At 39.4% G+C, this 18,002-nt stretch overlaps 2 protein-coding genes across 3 annotated transcripts; both read right to left on the bottom strand.

Moving 5' to 3' along the window:
• Window positions 1-882: 882 nt before the first annotated feature.
• Window positions 883-11,804, bottom strand: LOC119008464 (sialoadhesin-like). The gene is made up of 9 exons (XM_037078792.1): window positions 10,226-11,804; window positions 9,572-9,955; window positions 9,034-9,339; window positions 8,674-8,919; window positions 3,459-3,764; window positions 3,096-3,344; window positions 2,826-2,898; window positions 2,499-2,538; window positions 883-2,140 (listed from the first exon to the last, which is right to left on the bottom strand). Exons 1-9 carry the CDS (start codon window positions 10,299-10,301, stop codon window positions 1,901-1,903), a joined length of 1,920 nt encoding a protein of 639 aa, XP_036934687.1. The 5' UTR covers window positions 10,302-11,804; the 3' UTR covers window positions 883-1,900.
• Window positions 11,805-11,939: 135 nt separating this feature from the next.
• LOC119008462 (sialoadhesin-like) lies at window positions 11,940-17,937 on the bottom strand. 2 transcript variants are annotated; one of them, XM_037078789.1, is made up of 8 exons: window positions 17,591-17,937; window positions 15,847-15,914; window positions 15,217-15,600; window positions 14,719-15,024; window positions 14,356-14,604; window positions 13,949-14,027; window positions 13,802-13,838; window positions 11,940-12,499 (listed from the first exon to the last, which is right to left on the bottom strand). In XM_037078789.1, the coding sequence occupies exons 2-8, from the start codon at window positions 15,908-15,910 to the stop codon at window positions 12,446-12,448; spliced, it is 1,173 nt and encodes a 390-aa protein (XP_036934684.1). In that variant the 5' UTR covers window positions 15,911-15,914; window positions 17,591-17,937; the 3' UTR covers window positions 11,940-12,445. The 2 variants fall into 2 exon arrangements, with proteins under 2 accessions (XP_036934684.1, XP_036934683.1); XM_037078788.1 differs by lacking the exon at window positions 17,591-17,937 and adding an exon at window positions 16,236-17,519.
• Window positions 17,938-18,002: the final 65 nt, after the last annotated feature.

Below are 18,002 nucleotides of genomic sequence, written 5' to 3' on the forward strand. Positions count from 1 at the left end.
AGAGATGAGAAGTTTTAACTGGGTTCATCAGAGAACTAATGCAGTTCATCCTTAATGAGAATGTCTTTCACTGTCAACACATCAGTGATTTTTCTAGATTCCTCAGTTAAATGAAACTAAATAACAAATATACTGATTATGGTTAACAATTAGCTTTGACGCTGTCGATTACACTGTGACCTTTAATATTATTAAAAGTGAAGTGATGTTGATTATCTGGAGCACTCCTCACTAGTTTTCTTGGACATTTAAGAAATAGGAATAACATATTCATCTCAGTAACCGGTGTGTATTGTGTTAGAATGTATTTGGTTTAACTTCAGATGAGAGAGTGTTGTCGTTGTGCACATGTGCATAGTTACAGACTTCAACTCTTTGATATCATACCTTTGTTTCTGTCGCTTTACTGGAATACAGTTACCTTTTCTGTGTATCAGTTCTATTTGATCAGTTTGCTTATTATTTTGACCAAATTTTATGTTCTGAATTGAAATCCAGAAATAAAAAGACAAGCTTTTTGGAGCTGGCTGCTTTAACAAACGATGGACTTCTTCCATATCCGAGTGCTCTCACAAAAAATCTGTTGCAACATATCACCTTTATAAATCTTCATAATCATTTAAATCCTTTTAGTTTTTCATTTTGATTCCTTTTCATCTGACTTCTGCTACAACGTTTGGTCCCCCAGGCCTGTTTGTGATCGTAGACTCAGGAGATACACAGAAGGTGTTGTTTACTCACTGTATGTCTGTCTGAATGAAGCTGATCATTAAAAATATGCTGAATTAATGAGTTTCTGAGTTACAAGTTAAATTTCTCTGCTTTCAGAATAAAACCTGTATGAAATAATTCAAGTCATAAAAAGACAAAACAAATCTTGTCAAGATTTATTCTCACTAAGACTTAAAACAATGAGTTATAACAAACCATCAACAAGTGAATGCAGCCACTGTAATAGCTACACCATTACAACCATCCTACACACACACACACTCACACACACACACACACACGCATCCACATGACAAATACAGTGAAATGATTGAAGGTTAAATATTTTACATATTGTGTTTGTAGGAATATCTACAGAGTCCTCACTGCTGACACCAAGACACAAAGCTTTATGAAACACACTGAACGACTGTGAGAGATCAACATGAAGATTTCCACTAACAGATGATAGTCCATGTGTTTGTTGGCACATACTCAGATTACCCACCTGTCTCATTACTGAACACTGAACAGTTTAGTCAGCTGGTGTTACAAGCGCCATCCTGTGGCGCTCAGAGGATGATGCACTGAAGGATAACACTGTGTTGTAAATAATACAGTCACATTTATTCATTTAATGAAATGAATTCATTTCTAACATTGAGGTGTCTGCAGCCAGCTGATGCCAAAGCTCATTTTATATACAGGCTATAGCGTATTAACTTAGAATGGTGAACATACAGTTTACATCAGGATTTAATTGATACCCAGCAGCCATTCAGAGTCAATTTTTCCCCCAGACCCTAATATAACATAAACATTAAATCACACAAAGATTAGAAATGAAATAGACTGTAATCTTGTACTACACTACATGTTTGTGTCTATTTAGAGCTTTGTGACTTTTTCTTGTACATATCTGACCTACAGATCACTAATCACCTGGTAACAGCTGCATGAGGTCAGCACATGGATACAAATCATGATGATGAGATAACCCACAAAACCATCTGAGCTGCAGGGTGTGGAGGTTTAGAGCTTCCCTTTATTTAACTGTAGGCAGTGAAGATGACATGTTCTTATCTAGGCTCCAGTGTCTTTTCTACATTAAGTGACATAAAACATCTTGCATACGTAACAAATGAATCTATATTATGAATCCAAGTCAAATATGATCTCAAGACAATACTCATTTTTTCTTCACGTGAGCGTAGAGATCCTCTGGCCCGTCAGCAGTGTGTCTGGAGGTGTTTGCTGGCTTGGACACATTGACCTGTGCATACACTGTGTCCTGCTGCTGTCCACTGTCCTGCACTGAGTCAGAGGACGGTTCAGGTCTGCGCTTGGAGAAGTCGATCTCTCCATAGTGGATGTTTTCCTCTGCTATGCTGGGTGGTAGCTGAGGAGCCAGCTCGTCGTCTCTTTGACTCTGAAAAACGAATCAAACAAGAAATGTTGTGAGCTGGATACTAAAGTTTACTAAATGGTTCTTTGGATAAATTGGACTCAAAGACAACATGTGCTGGTCTTGCTGGTGACCAGTCAGTAGTGAATATTTGACTTGGAGACTGTGTCTGTCCCTCTCAGCTGCTGCTCTTCACTTTAAATATGTCATATACTAGGAAGCTAATGTTAGCTTTGTCAGTAGCTTCACTCAGTGAGCAGTTACATCTGCAGATTCTACGTACTGTTAAAGGAATGTTTTCACATGAAATAGAGGACACAATCACTGTGAACAGATGTGAGACAAACATTTCAGTACTGTGCAATAAAGTTTCTTCACTCACCTCAGTTTGTTGAGTAGTTTGATATTTAGTCTTAAACCACCTGGAAGACATGATGAACAATTCTACAGGTTTTAGGTTAAAGGGACAATAGGAGTACATGAACTGATGGTTTATTTGAGGTGCATCAGTGGAAAAAAAAGAATCCAGATTAAATTCCACTCGGCACAGATTAGTGGTAAAGTTAATGGAATTTGTTGAAGCTAGGTCACAGAAAAGCTTGTAAAATACTTTTGTTCCCCTTGTTTCTTTTATAGAGTTTGAGAATGAGTCACTTTAATTACATCTTTATCCAGGTCCTCTCCATGAATGAAGGTTTGAGACACTCACCAAACACAGACTGCAAGGATGAGTATGACGACCACGATCCCTCCAAGAGCTGAACCCCAGACTACAGAGTTCCCTGTTCATCAGAAAGGAAATACGTTAAACTATGGTGACTAAAACAAGGTTGGATGTAAACATGTAATAATATTGATGTAGTCATTATTTGGATAAAATCATTTCATACACTTGCATTTAAAAGAGCTTTACAGGGAACTAAAACAAAGGAGAGCAGGTGAGATTAAATGAGCTGATTCAGTTCAGCTCTACATTTACCTGCAACATTCAAATGGATCTGTGACGACGTCTGGTTACCGAGATCATTTGTGGCCACACAGTAATAATCTCCTCCATCTGTCACATTAAAGCTGTAAAAGTGTCCTTCAGCTACTTTCATCAGTCCATCTTTGCTGATCCTGAACCAGCTGAAGCTGCTGACGGGAGGCTTGGCTCTGCTGGAGCAGGTCAGGTTCACCCAGCTACCTGCTGATGCACTGATGGACACTGAGGTGTTTTTAGGAGCATCTGAGGAAAATGTGACAGAGATGTGAGATATGAGAGTAACATCAGAGCCTGAATAAGATCCTTTATTTGTATCATGTGCTGACAGGATCCAATAACAAACTCTGGTTGTCTTACATGAAACACTGAGAGTCTTTGTCTCCTCTGCTGTCTTGACATCTTTTCCTTCATTCACAGGATATGTGGCAGAACAGCTGATGTTGTATCCATCATGTTGCTCTGACAGAGTGATGGTCTCCTGGATTTTAGTTGTAAAGGTTCCATCTGTGTTTTCCTCTATTTTGTTGTGAGAGTCTTGTTGGAGATTCCAGGTGAGTTTAGGAGGGGAGTGTGGACAGGGAGTGAAAGCTGAGCAGGTTATAGTGACAGACTCCTTCTCCTTCAGATCACCTGAGATCTCAATTGTGGGGCGACGAGGAGAATCTGTGGGTTCAAATCACACATATATTTTTAAAGAAACTCATTGTAAAATTATTAATTGATGTTTTTTAAATGCCAAAGTTGAAATTGACTGACACTTAAAAATTTGACTATTTAATGACTATGAATAACTGAGTAACTATGAATTCAATGTTTAATCAGAATTAAAATGTAACAGATGTGAATTTTAATATTTCCAATAACATTATAGACTGACTGAAAGAAACTAAACTCTCTTACCTTCAACTTTTATTTGAAGAGGATCACAAACAGCTGTTGCCATGAATGGTTTGTTCTCAATCCTGAAGTAGTATGTGTTTGTGTAACTAGTGTTTGAACTGGAAAGTAAAGTGGTGCAGTTTTTCTCTCTCAGGTTTCCAATCATATTAATTCTGTGGGTGTTAACTGAGCGGTTAAAAATCACATTCTCTAGATGATCTTTGAAGTGGGGGTCATTTTTAATCCACACTCCAAAGATTTCTCTGTTGCTGTCAAACTCTTGTTCTGATTTAGCACTAAAGTTACATGGGATTTGCAAACAAGATCCACTCAGTGCTTCCATCTTCTTTGGTGCAGTGATGAAGAGGTCTGAATATGCAGTACAATCAGCCAAAACACCTGTAAAGCAGATTCATGAATAACACAGTTTGGAAGACAACATTAATAATAAACAAAGCAGCAGTAGGTTGTTTGCTGGTCTTTTCCCCTCTTCTGTTAACAATGTCAGTAGCAAACATTTCACTTTGCAGTCTGGACATGAACAGCAGGATAAAGTGCTCTTTCTGCTTTGTTTCTAAATGAAGTCCATACCATAAACAATCAATGTCAAAATAAAAGTGAGTGAACAAACAGCTCACCTGAGAGAAAGAAGAGGCTCAGCAACATGTTGGCTGTCACCATATTCACACACAGGACTGACATGACACTCATCACCTGGATTTGAAAGAAAAAGGTACTTTTCAATATTTTAATCAAAACATCTTTTCTACAAATCATTCATGTTCTTTCAACTTCAAAGTCAAACATTCAAACCAAAATGATCAAATTTAGATATAAAAAGCAGTAAAAGCTGTTCTTACCAAATTAGACGTCAGATAACTTGTGTCAGCAGAGCTCCAACAGACTCAGTAACAGACGTCTGTACTAAGACGTTGTAGTATAAAAGCAAACAGACTTCTGGTTTTAAAATACCGCAGAAATAAGAGAAGTCTTCATCCTTCCTGTTCACACAGTTCACTTCAGCTCATCAGAATGAAGATGACTTATTTTCAAATGTGATTTTTATCAGGAGACTTACTGGAGCCTGTATGTCTTAACTTTACTTTAGCACCTATTCAATGATATTTAATTATTTCAACAAATACAAAAAAACAAACATTTTCTCACTGGGTCAGAAAAGTTGGAGCAAATGCAGAAGACTAAAAACAGGCAGATAAATGGATGAACATTTATTCAAAGTAATAGCAGGAACACAACAGTTTGACAAAGACTGAACTAATGACTGGACTTAAATCCAAACTAAAGTAACAAGAGGAAGAGGTGCAGGTGGAGAGAGGTGGAGAAACACAAATGAGTGGAGGAAGTAAGAGAGCAGGAAGGAGCTGCTGGGCTGAGAACAACACTGGGAACAGGACAGGACTAATAAAGCTGATGCAGGGCAGGTGAGGAGGAAATATCAGGCTGAGGAGGAGCTCAGGAACACAGGAGGGAAACACAACAAAACACAACACAAAAACCCAGGAAACACAAAGAAAAGGAGACAGAAACCACAGCACCATGACTTCATGTACTGATCACATGTAGTTATGACTTTGGTGACCAGTAGATATCAGATGTAGACATAGACACATATCAGAGGGACAAAAGAGGAAGATGTGAGACCTTCAGTACAGACAGAAGACAAAAAGCAACAAAAAGTAAGTGAAGGAAAGTGTCCCAGTCAAACGATACATAGTCAATACATGGACAATGAACACAGCTGTGGAGCACATGATGTTGTTGACAGAAGCAGCAAACCAACTTCCCTGTTTCCTTTTAGCTCTCAGGTTTTTCTCAGAACTCTCTTCATGAATCTATCGGGTTACATCCCACCACTTCTCTTTAGCGCGGTCACTTTGGTTTATCAACCACTCACAAAAACAAGTCTCTCCTTCATCTGCATGTAGAAATGCAGCCTCACACCAAATGCTTTTGGTTATTCAGAGGTGTTAACGATGAGACAAAGATGGTTTCATACATGTTGGTACCACCCAGTTTTGGTCTCTTGTGTTTGCAGCACACAGCTTTAAACAGTGTTCATGTTAAATCATAGAAAGGGTGAGTTGAAACTTTACATGTCCAAGTTGTCTACAGAAAAATTTTAATGTTTCAGCTACATAGATCTACAGTTATACTTCCTGTTAAGTAAAAGTTCAGTACAGGGGAATTAAATTAACAAACACCAAAGAAGCAACGCAGAAGCAGAAAAGAAGAAAAAAGAATGAATCAAAATGAGCAGATTCAGTCCAGTTCTACATTTACCTGAATTATTTAAACAAACTTGTGACAACACTTGGTTACCGATATCATTTGTGGCCTTGCAGTAATAATATATCTCCAGCTGGTGATTAAACAGTCCATGACATCATTAGTTTTTTATTTACTGAGCATCAGTGATATCAGTGAAGTGTCTGAACTGACTCCTGAATTCATCCTCAAGACTCCGCTATCAAATCGCTTGTTTGTCTGACTTGATTCTTTATCAAATTGTCTGTCTAGCTTCTTTTTTTTTGTGTGTGTGTGTGTGTCTTTGTAGTTTAGGGAAGTGCAAACAGAAATGTCCATTTACAACCATGTATTGCATAAGACAAGAAAGAAAAAGTGAGAAACAACTGGATCCATAACTGTATTTCTATTTTTCTAACGTTGTCAGTTATTCTAATTTTTAAAAAGGTTCAGATCCATTGTGACTCATCTTTGTCTTCTTCTTTGTGGCTCATTTCTTCTTAACTGTTATGTGCAAGCCCACATGGCTTATTTTTTGCAAGTATATTATATATATTACAATGGTGGCATTTTAAAAGGGCTGGGTATTAAAAGGTTAAAAACACAATTGTTATAGTATATTGTGAGGAGGATATTTCCAGTGATGATTCTCTCTTCTTTAGTTTCCTATTGTCAGACTTACACACCAGTTTACAGAGCCAAAGGCAGTACAGGCAACAGAGCTGTTACCACTTTCCCTCTGCATGTCCACTATATGTAGCATGTATTTCTGTCTGAAACAAGGAAGGTGATCAAGCTGGAGTTAGTCCACCGGCCTCCGACTGATAGAAAGGCCATGTATACTGTGTTCACTCCTCGCTGCTCTCCAAGTGTCAGATCCTTTTTTTTTTTCCCAGTGTTTCAACAAGTGGTTCTTGAATTTGACCCCATGTTGAGAGTCCCACAGCTCTCCTCTTGCACGTTACTGCTTTCTGATAATATTGGGCATGTGTGAATCGCAAAATGAAGCAAAATGTTGGATGAATAAACTTGACCAAGATTATTGGGTAATATTCAAAGTAAGATAAAAAAAAAAAAGAAAAAAGAAAAGCAAAAAGGACTTCATTGTAATGCAATAAATAAATATCTTCAAAACAAATGACTGCTTGAAAACCGTTGCCAAAAAGAGTGAAAAATATCACAAAACTCAATCACTAACCTTTCAAAATGGAACATAAAAAGAGAACTTCTTCTGGTGTTGTGTTCATTTATTTTATTTTAACATGGGACTTTTATTTTCACATATCTGCCATACATATAACGGATCACACAGAAATGCTGATCATGTAAAGCTGCACAACGTCTTTCTGTCCAGGCTCCAGTGTCTACACCAGCAGACATATGAAACATGGTTTATGAGTTAAACATTAAAGCACATTTAATATAGACTCCAAACGACAACAGCATCACTAATTTCTTCTTCACTTGAGTGTAGACATCCTCTGGGCCGTCAGCCGTCTGTGTTTACCTGTTTGCAGGCCCGGACACTTTGATCTCAGCATACAGCGTCTCCTCCTCCTGCTGTCCACTGTCCTGCACTGAGTCAGAGGACGCTTCAGGTCTGTGCCTGGAGAAGTCAATCTCTCCATAATGGATGTCTTCTTCTTCTTCTTCTTCTTCTTCTTCCTCTTCTTCTTCTTCTTCTGTGTGACCCTGTACAAACATGTACCAGAACATGAATAAGACATGAGAGGAACATTTTCAGTGTTATCCTCTCATCTTGAACAATTACAGACCCATTTCAAATGATTTGAATTGAATTTTTTCAGATGTGAAGCGCGCAAAACACACAGTCTGTAAAGTTTTGTAGTAATTTCGCACCTGAGTCTGTGGTGGAGTTGGACTTTTGGATCTGAAATGCCTGTAAGACATGAGAGGCTGTTAGAGTATCTGTACTGTTCTTCAGGTGTGTTAGGAAAATATCAGGACTGATGGAAATAGATATTATCACACGTGGAGCAGAAATGTTGGTGCTAGCTGCTGAATCAAGTGGCATGAGGCCACTGGTGCTCCACCTTGAATGTGATTTCTGATATGTTCTGTATTTAATCATATGTTTTTGTATATATTTGGAATATAATATCTGTTGTTTTCGGTTTGCTATTGACCTTTCTATTGTCACTGATGAAGTCATTATCTGTCCCCTTAATTATCTTTGATGAGGGATACTTACGAAAGGCAAACAGCCAGACAGATGAGCACAATGATCACAATGATTCCTCCTAGCGCTACCTCCCACGGAAGTCCTGGAGACCAATTACAATTTTTTATGAGGGAAGGTTCTATCTGTGTTGTCGCAGCCATCAGGTGTCTTTTCAAGCAATGCTAGAGTCACAATGTTCATGCAGGGGTGATTGTAACAACAAGTGCAGGCTACTGACTAGTTTACCTTCAGTCAGATGGATCTCTGATGACCTCTGACTCCCGAGATCATTTGTGGCAACACAGTAATAATCTCCAACATCTTTCACATTAAAGCTGTAAAAGCGTCCTTCAGCTACTTTCATCAGTCCATCTTTGCTGGTCCTGAACCAGCTGAAGCTGCTGACGGGAGGCTTGGCTCTGCTGGAGCAGGTCAGGTTCACCCAGCTACCTGCTGATGCACTGATGGACACTGAGGTGTTTTTAGGAGCATCTGAGGAAAATGTGACAGAGATGTGAGATATGAGAGTAACATCAGAGCCTGAATAAGATCCTTTATTTGTATCATGTGCTGACAGGATCCAATAACAAACTCTGGTTGTCTTACATGAAACACTGAGAGTCTTTGTCTCCTCTGCTGTCTTGACATCTTTTCCTTCATTCACAGGATATGTGGCAGAACAGCTGATGTTGTATCCATCATGTTGCTCTGACAGAGTGATGGTCTCCTGGATTTTAGTTGTAAAGTTTCCATCTGTGTTTTCCTCTGTTTTGTTGTGAGAGTCTTGTTGGAGATTCCAGGTGAGTTTAGGAGGGGAGTGTGGACAGGGAGTGAAAGCTGAGCAGGTTATAGTGACAGACTCCTTCTCCTTCAGATCACCTGAGATCTCAATTGTGGGGCGACGAGGAGAATCTGTGGGTTCAAATCAAACATATATTTTAAAGAAATTATTTGAGAATTATTGATTTGTGGTTTTAAATGCCAAAGTTGAAACTGTCTGACACTTTTGTTTATTTTTAATATTTGACCATATAATGTCAAACTCTAACTACAGACTCAGTTTTTAATCAGAATTACAATTGAAAAAGTGTAACTTTTTAGATTTTTAATAGCGTTATAGACTGACTAAAATACACTTTCTCACCTTTAACTGTTATTTGAAGAGGATCACAAGAAGCTGTTGCCTTGAATGAGTTGCTCTCAATCCTGAAGTAGTATGTGTTTGTGTAACTAGTGATTAAAGTGGAAAATAAAGTGGTGCAGTTTTTCTCTCTCAGGTTTCCAGTTATCTTCATTGGATAGATGTTATTTGTCTTCTTGCTGTTGAAAATCACATTGTCTGGATAATCTTTAAACCTAAAGTCATTTTTAATCCACACTCCAAAGATTTCTCTGCTGCTGTCAAACTTTTGTTCTGATTTAGATCTAAAGTTACATGGGATTTGCAAACAAGATCCACTCAGTGCTTCCATCTTCTTTGGTGCAGTGATGAAGAGGCCTGACCTCTGAGTACAATCAGCCAAAGCACCTGTAAACCAGAATCGTGATGAACAAAATGTTTAAAACAATCTTCATTAACAGAAAGACAAAATATACTTCAGCAGTAATATTTTACATTATGGCTGTTTTCATTGTTCAGTCTGTTAATGATCATTTCATCAGTTTACGAGAGGCAGATAACAATCTCCACTTAATCCCACACAAGTCTGACCCCAGCTGGAAACCAAACCCAGAGACACAAATACTCCAATGATTCAAGAAATGTCTCCAAACAAAAGTGAGTGAACAAACAGCTCACCTGAGAGAAAGAAGAGGCTCAGCAACATGTTGGCTGTCAGCATATTCACACACAGGACTGACATGACACTCACCATCAGGTTCCTTGTTAAGATGTTGTAATTAATACCACGTCGACTTCCTCTTTTATGAACATCTATGAAGATATTATTTCTCACGTACACAAGAATTTATCTGCTTTCCTGCTGATATCACGTGAGTATTTTTATTCACATGACTCCCTGCAAGTCTGTATGACATCACATCACTACATGTGCATATAATGCTGTAATGTATGTGATGATATTGATAAATGATAAAGATATTTAAATCATTTAAAGCATTTCACACTTTCCCTTCGTTCACATGTATCACACACAGTGATATTGCTGACTTGTGCACAGTCACTGTGGGTCACTTTGACCTTTTTAACTGTTGCTCAATACAATTGCACTGATGAAAGTTATTTCCTCCCGTCTCAGGATTTTATTTGTACATTACAACTTTATCTTTCAGTGTAATTTATCATTTCTGTTCAATTCCCATGTGGAGCTCTTGCCAGTTTGTCTATTGTCTGACTGGAAACATCACAAACTGGCATCACTCGTGCACGGTCCAGGACAGGGAGGCTCTGCAGCTGGTGATTAAACAGTCCACAACATCATTACTTCATATTTACTGAGCATCAGTGATATCAGTGAAGTGTCTGAACTGACTCCTGAACTCATCCTCACCCCTCCGCTATGAATCACTCATTTGTCTGAGTTGATTCTTTATTAATTTGGCTGTTTAGCTTCTTTTATTGAGTGTGTCTTTGTACTTTAGAGAGTTACAAACAGAAACATCAAAATATGTTACGTTGTACATGTTGTGCAAACTTGTATTGCATCAGACAAGAGAGAAAAAGAGACTGCTCACCTCATTCACACTGCCTCGTCATTGCTAGTAAGAACCTTTTCAAAATATATTTTACATACAAGGAACACCAGCACTTGTTGTTATGTTATTCCAACAAGCTGTTAAAGTGTCCTTCAGACACAGTCACGGGTCCATCTTTGCTCTAAACACAGTCCTGGATCACTTGTTGAGGCAGTTTGTTGCAGAGAGCTGTGTGGCTGCAGTCAGTCCGTTAGTACTTATTTTCTTAGCGCATCATCATATAACATCCCACCACTTCTTCTTAGAGCTCTCACTTTCTTTATCAGCCACCCACCCACACACACACACACACACACCCACCCACACACACACACACACACACACACACAGAGATCTATTTCAACACATTTCCATCAGTGGTAATAACATATTAAACTGTGAGTGTGTCTCAGTTTCCTTGAACTACAGAGGATATCTAATAATACCACCAGACACCCGGTGCCTCAACTTCTTCTGAAGTGTTGACAACAGAAGACGAGGTGAAGACTGTGTCAAACATGTCGGAAAGAATCACAAGATGGAGACATTACAAGAGGAAGGTTGGTGGTTCAATCCCCTGGTTGTATGTTGTGCAAGATACTGAACCCCTGCCACCAGTGTGTGAATGTGTGTGTGAAAAGGTGTATGCAAGTGTGTGAAAGCGTCTGAGTGCTCAGGAGACTGTAAAAGCACTACTGGATATAAATACAAGTCTGTTTATCATCATGATGAAAACACATATATTAGTTTTACAAAAATGAACTTCATACACGAGCGAACTAAAGGGTCTCATCTGAAATGTAAATATCAACTACTAGTGGAGTTAAAAAAAACTTTATGTCAGCAGTGTGGTAAAACTCAAGAAAAGTTGTATCCCCCAAAAAGACAGTTAGATTTAAAGACCTCTGAGGATCTTTAAAAAGTCATCATGTGCAAGTCAGTGTGATATGATTCATTGTTCAGTTAAAACAAGCAGGTGAAATGAATAAAAAGTCTTCATCATCAAAAATATCTTACATAAACTGTCCTCATTTCACATTTGGAGATCATTATCAACACACACAAAGAACACGCCACAGTGGAAAATAAAGATAATTACCATAAAAATACCACAAATCGTTTCGATCTTACACAAACTAATGATGATGATGATGGAATTATATTTGTGTTATCTTCCATCAAAACAAACATCTGTGCTGTTTAGACTTCGTCCTTTGTTCACATCACCAAACTCTTGCAGACTAATTGAAGATTTAAGAATTAGAGGAACAAGAAACAGAGAAATATTCCATTTATGGTGAACGTGACGTCTTCCTCTTCTCGTTCATGACGCCTGAATCTCAATCACTCTGTTGACACAGTCTGATTCGTCTGAGTCCTGAGAGAGAGACAGAGAGAGACAGAGAGAGAGAGAGAGAGAGAGAGAGAGAGACAGACCGAGAGAGAGAGAGAGAGAGAGACAGAGAGAGACAGAGAGAGAGAGACAGAGAGAGAGAGAGACTTTTGACTTTTAACCACCTTTATCAAAACCAGGTACTCATCACAGCACTACACTGTACATCCCCCCCGACACACCCACACAAATTAAAACTCTTCCGGTGACAGAACCTTCTCATAAACAAATGATCCTTTCAGTCTCCCTCAAGCTACAAACAGCCCCGTCTACACACCTCACCCTCTGAAACACGTCAGGGTCATTAACAAAAGAATAAGACTCAAACTCAGCGAGAAGACGTGCAGAGACCAGCCCCTTGAACAGTAACTCAGGGTCCACCAGCCCTGAACCCTGCAAACTTGTTACGCCTGGTGAGCCACGTAGCCAGTTCAGCCTGGCCAAACAGAGTCAGGAGATCTCTGTGCTCGGTCTGAGCTGAATACCTGGGCCCCAGTATGTAAAGCCCCTCATAGACCACCGCTCCTATCTTCCCACAGAGAGCAGAGAGTAGAGTCAGCAAATGATGGCATTCAGCAAACACATGCTGTACAGACTCAGGCACGTCACAGAACACACAGCCCTCCCTCACATTATGATGCACTTTAGACCAAAACACATTTGTTGCCAGGGCCCCAGGTAACACCCTCCACTGCAGATCCCCTGACCTCTTAGACAGATGGAGCTTATACAGGCTCCTCCACCTAAACTCTGCCACCGTCTGTTCCTCAAGGTAGCGCAGCCACTGATGCTCCCTGACCTTCAGTACTGCAAAGTTCCTACGCTGCATGCAAATCTTTCCCCTTCACACCCTCAAATAACCCCAGGCTCGGAGAGGCAAAGGACAGCAGTGTGTCTTCCTGCCAAACTTCTGGACCTGCTGTTCCACCCCATACCTCCAGCACCAACACAACAGCATCCCACTCTTCCCCCAGTTCACTTTTGCAGACAGAGCCTTTAGATTAATCTGAAGTGCACTCACTACTGCGTGCAGGTCTTGATCATTTTTGACCAGCACTGACACGTCGTCAGATTGACAGATCTAGACTACAATGGGGTCTTCCTAAAGACACCAGTCTGCACCGCTGCCAAGATACCTTCATTATACTTCAGGCCCCAGCATGGACAAAACGTTCTCCCACTCCAGAAACATGCAAAGCCTTAAACAGGTACCCATGATCCACCCTGTCGAAGGCCTTCTCCATACTGTTGACAGAATAATGCAGCTGTCCTCATCTAGCAGCTTACCTTCACTGGTTTGTTGCAGCATCTTGATCTGAAGCAGCTGAAAGAAAAGAAGATGGAATAAACAAACATGAATACAAGTGAAACATTTTAAAGAGAACAATAAGTCTGTAGCTGGAAATGATCACATCATAGAAAAGTTGGTCTCACCACTCAAAGATGACGATTGTACTGTAGAGCATTATGACTCCCAGGATCTTCACTGTAACGTGGACAGAAAGGCCAAACTCTGTAACAAGACAGCACGGTCACCTTCTCCTTAATGGAAAATGTTACGACTCTGAAACATCCTGAACTTTAATTCCTTCTGTTAACCTCAAATGCAAACTTGTACATCATAAAACACAGACTTTATTTAATGATAAATGCTCTCCAGCCACCACGAGAAGCTGAGCAGCTCGAGGTTATAGTTCATTACACTAGAATCATTCAATTAATATTCAGTACAGGGTAATTAAACAAATTAACAAACAACCGAAGAAGCAAAGCAGAAGCAGAAAAAGAAGAAAAAAAAACATGAATCAAAATGAGCAGATTCAGTTCAGTTCTACATTTACCTGAATTATTTAAACGAAACCGCGACGACGTCTGGTTACCGAGATCATTTGTGGCCACACAGTAATAATCTCCTCCATCTGTCACATTAACACTGTAAAAGTGTCCTTCAGCTACTTTCATCAGTCCATCTTTGCTGGTCCTGAACCAGCTGAAGCTGCTGACGGGAGGCTTGGCTCTGCTGGAGCAGGTCAGGTTCACCCAGCTACCTGCTGATGCACTGATGGACACTGAGGTGTCTTTAGGAGCATCTGAGGAAAATGTGACAGAGATGTGAGATATGAGAGTAACATCAGAGCCTGAATAAGATCCTTTATTTGTATCATGTGCTGACAGGATCCAATAACAAACTCTGGTTGTCTTACATGAAACACTGAGAGTCTTTGTCTCCTCTGCTGTCTTGACATCTTTTCCTACATTCACAGGATATGTGGCAGAACAGCTGATGTTGTATCCATCATGTTGCTCTGACAGAGTGATGGTCTCCTGGATTTTAGTTGTAAAGGTTCCATCTGTGTTTTCCTCTGTTTTGTTGTGAGAGTCTTGTTGGAGATTCCAGGTGAGTTTAGGAGGGGAGTGTGGACAGGGAGTGAAAGCTGAGCAGGTTATAGTGACAGACTCCTTCTCCTTCAGATCACCTGAGATCTCAATTGTGGGGCGACGAGGAGAATCTGTGGGTTCAAATTAAACATATATTTTACTCTGAATAATAAGGTAGAAATTACAAAAACACACTACAAAACACAGATTACACAGAATCTCACTCTTCCTTATTGAAACTGCATCAAGTAATCAAAGTGAAGAATGCCTTTTTATGAAACAATGACAATACAGTCTGACTGAAAGAAACTAAACTCTCTTACCTTCAACTGTTATTTGAAGAGGATCACAATAAGCTGTTGCCTTGAATGAGTTGCTCTCAATCCTGAAGTAGTATGTGTTTGTGTAACTAGTATTTAAACTGGAAAATAAAGTGGTGCAGTTTTTCTCTCTCAGGTTTCCAGTTATCTTCATTGGATAGACGTTATTTGTCCTACTGCTGTTGAAAATCACATTGTCTGGATAATCTATAACTGTGTGGTGATTTTTGATCCACACTGCAAAGATTTCTTTTCTGCTGTCAAACTCTCGTACATCTCTAGGTCTAAAGTTACATGGGATTTGCAAACAAGATCCACTCAGTGCTTCCATCCTCTTTGGTGCAGTGATGAAGAGGTCTGAATCTTCAGGACAATCAGCTAAAACACCTGTAAACCAGAATCATGATTAACATGAAGTGGAAGAGAAAGTTGATGATAAACAAAGCAGCAGCAGGTTGTTTGCTGGTCTTATTCTCTGGTCTGTTAAGAACATCAGTAGAAAACATTCACTTTGCAGTCAGGACATGAACAGCTGGATAGAGTAACTCTGTTCTTTCTGCTTAACTTCCGAATGAAGACCAAACTGTAAATAATCAGTGTCTCCAAATGAAAATGAGTTAACAAACAGCTCACCTGAGAGAAAGAAGAGGCTCAGCAACATGTTGGCTGTCACCATATTCACACACAGGACTGACATGACACTGAAAAAAAAAACAACTTTTCAGCATGTCATAGCATCTTTTAAACAAGTTATTCATTTTCTTTAAAAGCAACTTGGAAGGAACTAGCCAAGTAAAACCAGCTGTTACTGTGTTATAAGTAGCAATGAATAATATCTGTAGAGTTACACTGAAAGCAGTTTAAATATCAAATGAGTTGATGATATTACACTCAAGTAGCGTCTTATTTCTTCGAGGCTCATTTCTGCTTAATCAGCACATAAAACATGTAATTTCCTGCATTAAAAGCAGCAATTAAAATCCTGTCTGACTTCACACATCAAAAGCAACATTTGACCTCACCAAACAAGCCTGCAGCTGAAAAGAAGAATAAAGTAGTTTCCTCCAGTAACAGACTGATGGGACGTGTGATATAAAAGCTGCCAGACTTCTTGTTTCACATGACTAAAATACTGCAGAAATAAGAGAAGTCTTCATCCTTCCTGTTCACACCCCCTGCGTGAGGAAATCCTCAGCACATCAGAATGCAAGTCACTAATTCTTAATTATTATTTGGATCAGGAGACTCGGTGAAGCCTGTATGTGTTATCTTCTTTTGTTGTACGTGTCACATTAGGAGGACATGGAGAGCTGCCTCTCATACATCTGTATCAAGTACCATAAGGGGCACTAATAAACAGGAGGACAATATCTAGATGTTAGTGATTTGAAACAGACAACTGTGTAGGTGATCCAGATCAGCTGCTGGCAAAGCTCGTTCTGTTGTGTCAGAGAATGAAACTGTTTTGTGTCTATCTCAATTAATCATTTGTGAAAAAAAAGTGTGAGCTGTGTGTTAGATTCTTTCTCACTTGTCACCGCAGTTAGCACCAGAACTGAACTTAAGTGTTCCAGTCAAAGAATGAATGGTGAGCACATGGACAGTGATCACAGCTGTGGAGCCCATGATGAAGACATGTTGCTGCAGAGAGCCGTGTGGAGGACAGAAGCAGAAAACCAACTTCCCTGTTTCCCTGACCTTTCACTGCTCAGGGTTTTTTGGCTCTGAGCTCTTTTGTAACTTCATCCGGTGACAGTCATTTTGGTTTTTCAGCCACACAGAGATACAGTTCTGTTTTATCATATTTACAACACATCAGTTTAGTAGTAATTAAAGACTGAAGGTGTCTCAGTTTCCTTGTACTTAATGCACTGAAATACAACCTGACGCCCAATGCCACAACTTACTCTCAACAAAGAAAGCTAAGCGAGAGAAAACTTCAGACATGTTGGTACCTCAGAGTTTTGGTTACTTGTGTCAGGTGTTTCTCACTGCTGCTCAGCGACACAGAGCTGATAAGTGTTCACTTCAAATGCGCTGAATGCTCTATTCCTGTATCACAATGTTAGAACTGCAATTTAAATTGAAGTCCTCATATGTCTTAAACATGAATTTTTATGTATGTAAACAGCTGTTAAATGTCTTCATGTTAAAATTCTAAAAATATAATGGTCTATTTTACACTATCTACATAGAATAATTGATTAATGTCCTTAGTGATGCTGAAAAGATCGAATTCCTCTGTAAGTCCTCAGTCTTTTCCCAGAACTCTGCACAGCGACAGCATCAGTTGAGCTCCTGCCACTTATCTTTTATTTACACTAAAATGTTGATCTTGTGTTCATCCTGCTGATCTTATCAAAACATTATTATTTACCATGTGCAGGCTGCTGTGACTCTGGAGGTAATGCTAATCAGAGGGTCGGTGGTTCAATCCCCGCTTCCAGCTGCTTGTCAAAGTGTTTTTGGGCAAGATACTAAACACCAACTTGCTCCCAGCGGCTCATCATCTGTGTGTCAGTGGAGTAAATGTGTACTTATCTTTTCAGGCTCACAGTTCATTATTTTAGACCCCCACAAACTGAAGATTATAACTGGAGCTGTTGTAGAAACACCTGCTGCTCACACAACAATCCCACAGTTTACATCTATCAGTTCAAATAAACTTTATTGGCACGAATGAAGTTACGCAATTGACACATTTGAATGACATGTTTTTGAATTTTGAATGACATTTTACACAAGAAAACTAAAAACATTAATTTTCTGCACAGAACCTGCACGGTCAC

The sequence above is a fragment of the Acanthopagrus latus genome, chromosome 19 (genome assembly GCF_904848185.1).
Source record: "Acanthopagrus latus isolate v.2019 chromosome 19, fAcaLat1.1, whole genome shotgun sequence".
Classification (NCBI taxonomy): domain Eukaryota; kingdom Metazoa; phylum Chordata; class Actinopteri; order Spariformes; family Sparidae; genus Acanthopagrus; species Acanthopagrus latus.

Coding starts and splice junctions, on each gene's coding strand:
- LOC119008464 (XM_037078792.1), bottom strand. CDS start 10,301: ATGGTGAGTGTCATGTCAGTCCTGTGTGTGAATATGCTGACAGCCAAC. Junction 3,765..8,673: donor AGAGATCCATCTGACTGAAG/GTAAACTAGTCA, acceptor TTGAACCCACAG/ATTCTCCTCGTCGCCCCACA. Junction 2,141..2,498: donor AAACTACTCAACAAACTGAG/GTGAGTGAAGAA, acceptor TTCGTTTTTCAG/AGTCAAAGAGACGACGAGCT.
- LOC119008462 (XM_037078789.1), bottom strand. CDS start 15,910: ATGTCAGTCCTGTGTGTGAATATGGTGACAGCCAACATGTTGCTGAGC. Junction 15,601..15,846: donor GAGCCTCTTCTTTCTCTCAG/GTGAGCTGTTTG, acceptor TCTGGTTTACAG/GTGTTTTAGCTGATTGTCCT. Junction 14,028..14,355: donor GTTTCGTTTAAATAATTCAG/GTAAATGTAGAA, acceptor GTCTTGTTACAG/AGTTTGGCCTTTCTGTCCAC.